This window comes from Budorcas taxicolor, chromosome 14 (genome assembly GCF_023091745.1).
Source record: "Budorcas taxicolor isolate Tak-1 chromosome 14, Takin1.1, whole genome shotgun sequence".
In the NCBI taxonomy this organism is placed as follows: Eukaryota; Metazoa; Chordata; class Mammalia; order Artiodactyla; family Bovidae; genus Budorcas; species Budorcas taxicolor.
Genome location: NC_068923.1, coordinates 86945223 through 86957377, shown reverse-complemented (window position 1 = coordinate 86957377; position 12155 = coordinate 86945223). Strand labels below are relative to the sequence as shown.

The 12155-nt window shown below is 35.6% G+C and overlaps 1 protein-coding gene across 1 annotated transcript in view; it reads left to right on the top strand.

Annotated features, from left to right (window-relative positions):
• RIPK2 (receptor interacting serine/threonine kinase 2) overlaps positions 1 to 11191 on the top strand; it is a 32910-nt gene extending 21719 nt beyond the window's left edge. The window contains exons 7-11 of the mRNA XM_052651848.1: positions 3914 to 3999; positions 6949 to 7032; positions 8067 to 8160; positions 10073 to 10228; positions 10804 to 11191. Of these exons, the coding sequence (XP_052507808.1) occupies positions 3914 to 3999; positions 6949 to 7032; positions 8067 to 8160; positions 10073 to 10228; positions 10804 to 11147 (764 nt within the window). The 3' untranslated portion in view covers positions 11148 to 11191. The remainder of the gene's footprint in view (positions 1 to 3913; positions 4000 to 6948; positions 7033 to 8066; positions 8161 to 10072; positions 10229 to 10803) is intronic.
• The last annotated feature ends 964 nt before the right edge of the window (positions 11192 to 12155 follow it).

The window sequence follows — 12155 nt, the reverse complement described above, 5'->3', positions numbered from 1 at the left end:
AATTTGCTGTAATAATGGATTAGCATGTTCTCTCTTATTTCCAAGCACCATTTAATAGGAGATATATATATCTCTTTTGTCCCCAGTGCCGTTTTCAAGCTGTAATTTCTTCTCCATTCCCTAAGGATTCTGGCTCTTCTGAAGATCGTGCCATTAGTCAAAACTTACTTTACTTCTCGCCAGCAAGAATACTGGAGTGGGTAGCCATTCCCTTCTCCAGGGGATCTTCCCCACCCAGGGATCAAACCCTGGTCCCCTGCATTGCAGTATGATTCTTTGGGTCAGGAAGATCCCCTGGAGAAGGGAATGGCTACCCACTGCAGTATTCTGGCCTGGAGAATTCCATGGACACAGGAGCCTGGTGGGCTACAGTCCGTAGGGTCGCAAAGAGTTGGACACAGTTGAGCAACTAATAGTTTTTTCTCTTCTCTAAGACTAAGACTAATACTAATACTCACTTAACTTCTCTGCAAACTTCCTAGCTTTTCCCTATTGTTTATTGAAAACACTGGCTTCGGGCTTAGTGACTTCTACGTCCTGCATTGGTCAGTGCTGGTGAATATTTGAGAGGAATGTTCTGCATATCTCTGGAGTTCTCTCTACATGTACTACTCCCCTTTCCTACAGTGTCCCATAAAGTCTCTCTGCTTTGGTCTGCCCTAACTCTAAGCCCTGTGTCTTCAGCTTTGAGGTTGCACCAGGCCTCACCTTATTTGCCTATCCCTGTAGTATAGCTGGAAACTCTCAAGGCAGGATGCTTGGGCAGTCAGGCTGTGGTAGAGCTCACCTCAGTTATTTCTCTTCACTCAGAGATCACTGTCCCTTTTTGTTGCCTGATACCTAGTGTCTTAATAACGACTGTTTCATGCATTTTGTCTGACTGTTGGATATTTAAGACAGGAGGATGAATTGGTCCTTGTTGCTTCATCTTGTCCAGAAATCGAATTCATTGGTTTTTCTTTAATAGCTAAAACTGAACTCTAAACACTACTTAGCATTCTGTTATGTTTTCAAATACATTCTCATAGATCACCTATTCTTAAGTTGTGGTACAGGGACCCTGGAGGTGGGGTTGGTCCCTGAGACTTATAAAGGATTCACAAAATCAAAACTTTTTCAAACTAATAAATACTAAGGTATTATTTTCCCTTTTCACGCTCATCCTCTGGAAAAATAGTTTCCAGAGACTGAATGAGGTGTAATGATGTCATTGGGATAATGTAATGTATTTTCATATACTCTGATGTTTTAAAATGTTCTCAGTTTTAATTTCTAATGTAGTAAATGTCAGTAGACATGATCAATATACACAAAAGCTCTTTGGGATAATTTTGAAGTTCTGAGACCCAAAAGTTTGAAAATTACTGTCCTAGATAATCATCTTGAACTACTGTAGGAGATGCGTAAGTTCCATACCTTATGTTCCCAAAGTGGAGATGAAATCCTGTTTCAGTCTCCAAGAAGAGGAGCATGGGAGGAACATTTCCAGCTTCTGTCTGCCCCTCAACACTCCTGCTCATCCGTTAATTTTGGAGAAAAACTAAGCATATTTACCTAATCCATTCTCAGTTTTCTCCTACTTTTGAAGTAAGGTTGTCTAAAAGATGCATACATTTTTCTGCTTCCCCGTATGGAAGCAGGTGAGGCCTGTGGCTGAGTGAGTAAAACTCAGTTGAAGGGGCGAAACATTACTAGTAAGCCTATATGCTACAGATCTGAAAAGGGATATAATTCCATTTAGTTTTATCTGTAATAAGGGTGTTATTTTGATCACCACCTGTCATAATTGTGTAGCTTTTCTTAATAGATTCTGAACTCAGGAAGAGAAGACAGAGGTAATCCATATTGTACCTTATCTTCCCTTCTTAAGCTTCCTACACCTCATGTTCCATGTTTTTTTTGAGCACTGAGAAAATAGAAACCATGAGAGAGAACTCCCTCATAGTCCCACTACCAGATCCATCAATTTAGTTGTACTTGACCTGTCTTCCTGCTTCTCTCTTTTACAGTGGAAAGAAAAGTGTCCTTATACAGCTCTCAGCGGTGTTTCTTCGTCTCTGGATGCCATCTCTTCCTCTCTGCAGCATTCTGTTCCTTAGCATTCTCTCTCTGCTCTTGCATTGCCAGTCTCTGCCTGTGTACTGGATCCTTCGTCTGTCATACAGATCTGTTACACTATCAGATCCTACCTTTATATAGGACAGAAATTCTTGACCCCATATCATCCTTCAGCTACCACCTAATTTTTCCACTTGAATTTGGATCTAAACACTTGGTAGGAATTGTCCATACTTGTTGTCTCTACTTCTTCCCTTCTGATTTATTTATTAACAGCCTTACAGCAGTCTTCTGTTTCATATTGCCACTAAAGCTGTGTTTGTTCAAGTTACCAAGGAAAGCAGTGTTGAAATACTGATTATCTCAGCCTCTCAATAGAAGTTTTGGCTGACTCCTTCCCTCCTTGAAACTTTCCCTTTGATAGCTTCCAAGGCACAAGAGATCATGCTTCCCTCCCTGTTATCATCTCTTCCTCTCTCTTTTTTTCTCCCTCTGCTCAGTTTCTAACTGTTGAAAATGACTTAGAGCTAAATATGGGTTCTTTACTGCACTTTCTCCCTTAGACAATGCAGTCCAAACCGTGGCTTTTATACCATCTCTACCTTCTTCATGCTCAGTTTTATTTCTGGAGCCCTGACCTCTCACTTGAGCAGCATGTCTATATATTACTGTAGTAATAGCAGAATTATGATGTTTCTCCTTGTTGGCTATTATTAATCATACTGCTATGACTGTTCATATGCACGTGTGTATGTGAACATATGTTTTGATTTCTCTGACCTATGAGTGCAATTGCTTGATTGTGTGGTAAATTTATCCTTCATTTTAAAGAAATCACCAAGCTGTTTTTTCCAAAGCAACTGCTTCGTGATACGTTCCTGCCAGCAATGTGGGAGGTTTTCCTTTTCTCTGCATCATTGTCAGTACTTGTTATTTTGTCTTTTTAATTACATCTATTTTAGTGAGTATGGAGTGATACCTCACTGTAGTTTTAATTTGCGTCTCCTAATGTCTAATGGTGTTTCAGCATATTTTCATGTGCTTTTTAGCTATTTGTATGTCCCCTTTGCTGAAATTCAATCCTTTTCTCATTTTTAAATTGGGTTATTTGTCTTAAGTTGTTAGAGTTCTTTTTCTATTCTAGATATAAGTTCTTTACCAGATCCATGATAAGTTAAAGTGTTCTCCTAGTCTGGGGCTTGTCTTTTCATTTTTCTTAATTGCATTGCTTTTCTTAATGCATCATTTTTCTTAATGTAAATGTTTCAACATTTTTGAAGTCCAGTTATCAAAGATATTTTATGGATCCTGTTTCTGATACCATATCCTAGGAATCATTTGCCTAACTCGAGGCAATGAAGATTTCCACTTACATTTATATTTAGGTGCAGAGTCCGTGTATGCATGCTAAGTCACTTCAGTCATGTCCCACTCTTTGCAACCGCATGGTATGTAGCCCACCAGGCTCCTCTGTCCATGGTGCATAGTCCATTTCAAGTTAATTCTATGTATGTTGTGAGGTAAGAGTCTAAAATCTGTTTTCGTGTGGGTATCCAACATTTGTTAAAAAGACTGTCCTTTCCTCGTTGAATTATCTTAGCAACTTTGTCAAAAAATAATTGACCATACTTGCAAAGGCTTATTTTTAGACTCAGTTATATTCCGTTGATCTGTCTTTATTTAGATATATCTATCTTTATGCCTATAATAAACATTTTGGCAGTAAACATTCTAATGATTTTGAATGTCGTCAGTTTGGGAAAAAATTGACTTAAGGCCTTATCACTTAATATTAGCATTTATGTTTTTCATTTTAATGGTTATAAGCAACCTGAGCTCTTTTTTTCTTATTTAGAATGTTTAATAGAACTTGAACCAGTTTTGAGAACATTTGAAGAGATAACTTTTCTTGAAGCTGTTATTCAGCTAAAGAAAACAAAGGTAAATTGTCATATGAAATGTTAGAAATGTAAAACTTTAAATCGTGGAGACTTAGTTTAGTTCTTTTTTCTTTTTTCCTTTAGTTTTATACCTTCCAAAGATAGAGGTTACAGTACTGAGGCAGTAGAATTTATTAGAGAATATGAATGCGGTCTTAAATCTGTCACCAAAGAACTTCTCCATTTTATTCAAATAGCCACCTCCAGATTTCCAAGACATTTTCAGACCTCCCATATATCACATGTAAATTTGAAATGTGCAATGAGTGCCTGAATTGTGTATAATTATTACCCTAAATTACCACAGTTGTTGTTGTTTAATCTATGTTTATTTCCCAACAGTTTTGATACATACACAGTAAAAGATGCCTGGATTATTGTACTTATCTTTATTCAGGTTTCTTGGGTTTTTCAGAGGTTTATTGCCAAATTAAGCTATAGAATTTTTATTAATAATTGAGACCAAAATGTGAATGTTTTATTGCTTATTTGTGTGGTTTTTTTTGTTTTCCCACTCAGACACTCCATTGTGCATGGACCAAAGTAGCAGTTGATATGAATTACCTAGAATGGTTGTCTCATTTACTCATTCTGGCTCTTGTAAATCAGAACAACTGAAGGGACCTATTACTGCAGGGTTTTCTTGCTATTATTAAAAATTGTTTAAAAAGCAACTACAGTTGTTTGGGGACAAAGTCAGCTTAGTTTAACACTTGCTGGGTTTCCCACTAAATGACATTGCTTGCCTCTTGCAGTTTGTGGATCTGTTAACATAATTTTGGTTTAAAAGGGAAGTGCATAAAGGATAACCATAAAATTTTGGTTTAAAAGGAAAGTACATAAAGGAAACAACTGCCCTCACTCAAACTTAAAAAAATGTTGGCAATATTAGTGCCTGAATGTTTTGAGGAACTGTATTTTAATATTTTGATAAATTTTAATTGACTTCCCTGCTTCTGAGTAGATGGTCTTTTCCAGAGCATTCCAGTCTTTCCACTTCTCAGTAGAAACAAACTTCTGATAATATTTCTTTTTGCTTTGTCTTTTCAGTTCCCTTTTCTCTCCTTAAAACTTGCTGCTCTTCTGCCAAGCAAAGGTGGATAGAAGGATCTGTTTTCTTGTACCTTTCCTACAACCTTGATTATAAGAAACTGAACTGGAAGAGAAGCAGTTCAGTTCCTTTTTTGTCCCCAACCAACTTAAATACTAGGATCTGTGTTTAAAACTGTTAATTTAGGGGGAGAGATTTTTGCTTCTTAAATAAAGTAATTTAAAGTGTGTATTTTCAAATACTTGAATACCATTTAATAATAGCATTACTATCTTTAGTCAGTGTTTTTAAGTTGTGATACTGTTTTCACTCAGAGTTGTTTTAGTTACGCTTTTCTTTTTTTGGAATCTTTGTATCAATTCTGTAAAACTCTTAGGGAAAGAATATCATCTCCATTTTATAGACAAAATAACTGAGGTATAGGGAAGTAAGTCACATAACACTCTACACAGCTAGCTAATGGCAGGGCCAAGAGTAGAATACAGATTTAATAAGATAATAAGATTTTTCATAAAGAAATTTCTGAAAATATCACCATTTGGGGTGAGTTGTTCTGTTTGAATTTTGTACATTTTTTTCATTTTTTCTTTGAACTGGCTCCTGTAATACATGTTTTCATGGATAGCGTCTCTTATATCTTCAATAGTAAAAACTGAATCAAAGATTTTTCTTCATATTTCATTGTATTTCTTTCTAGGGTCTGACTCATAAATAATTTGAATTAACTGATCATTTATGAAAAATGATGTTTGTAATTAATGATATTGCATAATCAGAAGTATTTTAATAAATTTAAAAGCACAGAAAAGATTTATATAACAGAAATGGATCTAAAGATGAATTTAAACAGTTCATATAAAAATCTGTTTAACAAATGTTCATTGGACTGCTATGTGCAAAATACTGTCAGACAGATTATGTACACAGATGGATAGTAGTTTTTTTCTCTTAAAAGTTCTTAGACATGTTACAGAGCAGACAGTTGTTAAGTGTGAATAATGAAGGGCTGGGTATGGATCCCACCAATTTCTAAAGTTCTGTAGAGCAGCTGATATTATGTTGTTTTGGGGAAGAAAAACAGACTGATGGGTTTGTTTTTAAATCACTGAATAGTGATGGCAGCTAATCCAAACCTGGCTTAAAGAGACAGGAGTGAATCACTAAATGATTTTAGTACAAAGGCATAGCATTTAAACAAATCCTCTGCTTATTAATGGATATCATTTATCAAATGCTTACAAAGTAATTTTAGGGCCTCTGCATATATTACTTCTAATCCTTGCTGCAGTAATCCACAAAAATAGATATTCTTATCTCTAGTTTACAGATAAGTAAACCAAGATTAAGTCTCATGCCCCGAATCAGACAGAGTTCCTGGCATTCTGATCAGATCTGATTGGCCCCCATCTTTCTGTTAGGTCGCTATGCCTCCTTTACTTAGTCCAGCCCTCAACTTCTTATCATTAAAATAGAAAGAATAATAGTACTTAGAATCATGGTGCCTAAAATATAGTAAATGCTTAATAATTATGGATAGATAGATATACACACAAATTGAAATATATAAAGTACTTAGATTGAACTAAGTACTTTAATCTCAACCTCTGGAATGATCCTGCACGTAAATATCATTCCATTTTAAAGGATGAATTTGTTCAAGGTAACCAGTTAATATGAGACGGAATTCAAAGCATATATCTCTAAAGTTATTTCCCCTATTCTACACTATCTCTACCTTTATGTTAGATATTATATTCTCAACTGATTGAGCTTTTCTTTCCATTGATTTTGCATAAACATATAAAATATGTTAAGTAGATTGTATTTTACTCATAACCTTTTAATCACCTCTAATTCAGACACATGTATGATGTATGTATGTATGTATTTCGGTTACAGAATGCTTCAAGAACTGTTCACTTAAGTGACAAGAAGAGAAGGGAGTTATCTCCGAACATACCTGTAAATTCTGGTCCACAGGAGGTAAAAAAAAAAAAATTATGCTAATCAAACTCAAAATGTGAGAAGAATATGAAAAATCATTTAGTCTATCTCGGTCTTTTATAGATGAGAAGCTCAAGTCCAGGGAGGTTTTAGGATTTTAAGATGGCAATCTCCAGTTTGGTTCATCTCATCAAATCCCAGTCCTCGCTTCTTTCTGAGGCATTGAATTCTGTCCCTGTCATCATTTTATGTGAAGACTAGTTTCCCAGGGTAGTACATCACAAATCACTGATACACTTCTGCCACTATAAGCTGTACTGCCTGCCTGTTCTTAACTTCTTACAATGACTGGATAAAGGGAAAATGCTATTTATGTGGCTATTCAAATAGAAGGATTTCTTTAGTAGCATTTATTCAGAATTTTTCATATTAATCATTTCTTTTAGGAATATATAAGATATGTTCTCTTTACAGATTCAGAAAAGTAATAATACCTTCTAAATGAACCAGAAAACACAGTATGTAGCCTTTACATATGCTGTCTCTTGAACCTTTGAGCCCATACATGCACGCTTTTAGATAGGTATACAGAAAGAACCGGAGAACCAGATTATTTAAATGACTTGTCAAAGGTTAGGCAGTAATTCCACGACACAGCTAGGATTGGAGCCAAGTTCAGTATTACTTCTTCCATGAATTTCTGCTCCTCCATGTTGAAGGAACCTGAGGCTTGAGAATAGGCATTTGATCTGAATCAGTATTAGGTAATCAGAGTTACAGATCTCTAGTTGTTCATCAGTTGGACAGTCTGTGAGATTATATACAAAATACTGAAAAAATAATGATTTCTAATATATTTAACTATTGCCCCACCCACTCAATTGACCTGATAAATCAAGTTCACTTTGCTTTTTATTTCATATATGTGTTTAATTTTGTAAAGTATAATTTGTGTTAGTCTTGAGTCTTTGTTTATAATAAGCCAAAAGCAAGACCTGTTTAGAAATTAAAGCTGTATAACTTTTTAAATAATTTTGCATCAACATAAATAATTTATCTTCTATTTATTTTAGGAATCAGGTGGATCCTCTCAGCTCCATAAAACTAGTGGTTCTCCTGGAACCTCAGTGTCCCTGTCAACTCCTCAAGACAATGACTTTTTATCTGGTGTGTATATTTTTCAGTCAGTTATTACTTACAAGTTTTCAATTTTCTTTCAAGATCATATTCTTGTAGGTAGTCATGGTTCGTATGGAACATGTCTTTCGTTTGCATTCGTAACTTATTTTTTAAAAGTGACAGTCTGAAGATGTAAAAATAGTAATGGGATGTTAAATACATTTAAGTATAAAAAGCATTCTGTTAGACACTACAGAAAGATTTTTTTTTAATATCTTGTAAGAAAGAACAAAAATATTTCTAAGTCACCATAATATTAGATAAAAAGCAATATACTGTATGAGATATAGGGATGTAGAGCTATGGTAGTATAGTGGAAAAGGAACATTTTTTACAAAGTCCTTTCACAACAACCTTGTGAGGGAGATATTCCTCATTTTACAGATTCTTAAGATCAAGACTGCTGGATCACATAGTTAGTAACTGGCAAATCCAAGATTTGAACCCAGGTCTTTTTGATAAATATTTTCATGTCACTCTACTACACCATGTTGTCATCACGAAGAAATTATTTCTGGCTGAAAGTTGGATCTATAGTTATAAAGGATGGGCATTCCAGGCAAAAGGAGCTACATAGAGGCAAAGAAGCAAGAAAACCCAGAGAACAGTGAGTAGTTGGGTCTAGCTGGCGAAGACGGTGAATGAAAGGTCATCAAAGATGAGGAGGGTGGAGTCACCAGGACGAATTCTAATACTAGGCTAAGCCATTTGGACTCATTTGCTTGAGTAGGAAACAACTATTGCAAATTTTTAAACAAGGGTGTGTGTGACATGATAAACTTTTTTGCTTTAGAAAGATTCATCCTGGCTGGAATATGTAGGATATTTTGGAAGGGAAAGGAGATTCAAGGTGGGGAGCCCAGTTAGGAGACTGCTGCTGCTGCTGCTGCTGCTGCGTCGCTTCAGTCGTGTCTGACTCTGTGCCACCCTGTAGACAGCAGCCCACCAGGCTCCCCCATCCCTGGGATTGTCCAGGCAAGAACACTGGAGTGAGCTGCCGTTTCCTTCAATGCAGAAAAGTGAAAGTGAAGTCACTCGGTTGTGCCCAACTCTTGGCGACCCCATGGACTGCAGCCTACCAGGCTCCTCCGTCCATGGGATTTTCCAGGCAAGAGTACTGGAGTGGGGTGCCATCGCCTTCTCTGAGTTAGGAGTCTATTGGTCTATTAATGTACTCCATGAGAAATTATGAAACCTTCTCCAGAGTATAAGAAGCAGAGAACGGTGTGAGAAACGTTACAGAGGACACACTGATAGGACTATAGCTTTTTACTTGTAGGAGGGAATAGAGAAAAAAAAGATGAACATAAAGCTAAAGCTTTAAACAAGTTTAGTTGGAAGAACATTGGTGCTATTAACAGAAATAGGAGTTGAAATGGGTTTTAGAGCTAAGATTAATAATTTTTTTTAACTTTTTACAGTTTGAGGTGAACATGTAAGGGTTCATATGAGGGTTATATCCTGTTGAAAATCCAAGACTTAAGGTTCAGTGAAGACAGAAAATTCAATTACATGGATTTGGGAAGAGAGGTGACCATTGAGACGTTAATGTTTAATAAGATTGCCAAAGGAAACTGGCAAGACATATATATAAATTCACCGGACACATTTGAAGTACGGAAGGGGGAAGATGACACAAAAGGAAAAATATGATACGATATAAAGAAGTAAAATCCTATGATTTATATAGGACAGACAAGCACAGACAGAAATATGGTTTAAAAAAATTCATCATAAACCTTTTTGATCTAAAAACTATTTACTTGTGAGTTAGGTTTATGGACGAGCTTATGCAATGAAAATGAAAAGACAATTAAATTCCACCCTCTGCGTGATCCAGACATTCATATTTTAGCTAATAGGGATATTCTACCCCTAATGGAGATGTTGTGTTTTATAGGAAAAACTGAAGATTTCTCTGCGCTGCGTCCGTGTTCAGTGATTCACAGTCGGGACAGAGACATCTGTGTGGATCATCGGGCAGCGTTCTGTAACCACAGGACTGCCCCATGCTCTTCAGCAATAGTGAATCCTCTCTCAGTTGAGGGAAACTCAGGTAAATCCGTGCTGTGAAACGCTTTGTAAATGATGCCATTTACCTCACAACTGTGCTATCACAACTGTATATTCAATAGATACGCTATTTAATGTTTAGTATTCTTCAGTATGTTATATACGTACTATAAATAGGGAAGCACTCCCAATCCCTGAAGACAAGAATGTTAACATGTAAACACAGGCCTAAATGGTATTCCATGAACATCTATCTAGGGAGGGAGGGCTCAGAGGTGGTGTGACTCAATATGTCACTAAAGTTAATATATTTTTATTTATCAAATATTCAAGTATCCTTTATGTTTAAAAAAAAAAATCTGAAAAAAAGTGATATTTGCCTCCATGATTTACAAAGAGTAAAACTGCAGTGCATTTTCTTGGAGGGGAGGGGAGGAGATAACCCAAATATGAGATTTGTTCCTGAAAATTAATAGCATCCTTCAAAATAGTGCTGTTCCATATTAGCATAATTACAGAAAAATTAGATTTTATGTCTTATTATTTTGTTTATCATCTGATTTTACTCACAGCTATGTATCTGTCCCCACTTTTTTACTTGTCGTTGCTTTTCTACAGGGCGATTTCAGCCTGGTATAGCCCAACAGTGGATCCAGAGTAAAAGGGAAGACGTTGTAAGCCAGATGACTGAAGCCTGCCTTAACCAATCTCTAGACGCCCTCCTGTCCAGAGACTTGATAATGAAGGAGGACTATGAACTCATTAGTACCAAACCTACAAGGACCTCAAAAGTCAGACAGTTATTGGATATCACTGACATTCAAGGAGAAGAATTTGCCAGAGTGATAGTACAAAAGTTGAAAGATAATAAGCAAATGGGTCTTCAGCCTTACCCAGAAATACTTGTGCTTTCTCAATCACCATCTTTAAATTTCTTTCACAATAAAAGCCATAAAAAGTAACTCCTTCCAAGAAAAGAAGTCAGTGTATAAACGAGTAATTTATATTTTTTTTTGCCTTGATAATGTTGTTTTCATGAGATTCATAGGAGTATTTAAAACTTTAATGCAGTTTCTTCTTCAGATAAATATTAGTTTCCTTCCATGATATTATAGTATTTTTTTAAATTAATACAGTAGAAAGTTTGTGTTTTGCTGCACAGTTCAATTTTTATCTTCTTTGGCTAATTAAAATATTTTTTCAATTAATAATTATATGTTTCTTATACAAAGTAATGTTTTCAGGTTCCACGTGTTTCTCATGGAAACCATTTTCACATACGCTTTCTTTGTGGGTTATTTGTTGTTTGAGATGCTTGGCTTTCTGAAGTGTACCCCTTAGACTTAAATCAGAGGTAGTATAGCATTCTTACCCTACAGTCTTGGGTTCCAGTCCTCTTCAGAGTTGTTCATTAAGCTCTGTTATCCACATTACACATTTAAATGTTATTTATTGACCTCTTTAAAAGATTGTTTCAAAGATAAAGGAGTACAGCGTATAAAGAAAAACAATCCTTCAACATGTGCTTTACTCCTGTTTCTAGCCTGAACTAACAACCAGGGTAACAACCAAAATTAACAGATGGATATGTATCATTCTATTGCTTTCTTCCTGTTCATATTTAAAATATATGCTCATTTGGGGAAGGATTGTTTCTTAATATTATCATTGTTATAACACATCATACTTCAACCTGATTTTTGCATTTAGTACATCATGTGAAGCCTTCCAGATCACATTCAAGCTTAATTAATAAGTTTTGATTGCTATATAATATTATTAGAGCTATTTTTTTTTCATTTTCTTGTTCAAACCAATGATATATACAGTGTGAGGTGTTTTGCTTTTTTTTTTTTTTTGGTTAATGGGTTATGTCACTAAGGTGAAAACTAATAAGGAATAATAGCCGTTTTCTGAAAATGTTTATTAGCAGCGTCAGCAAAAAGCGTGATGTAAGATAAATTTGAAAG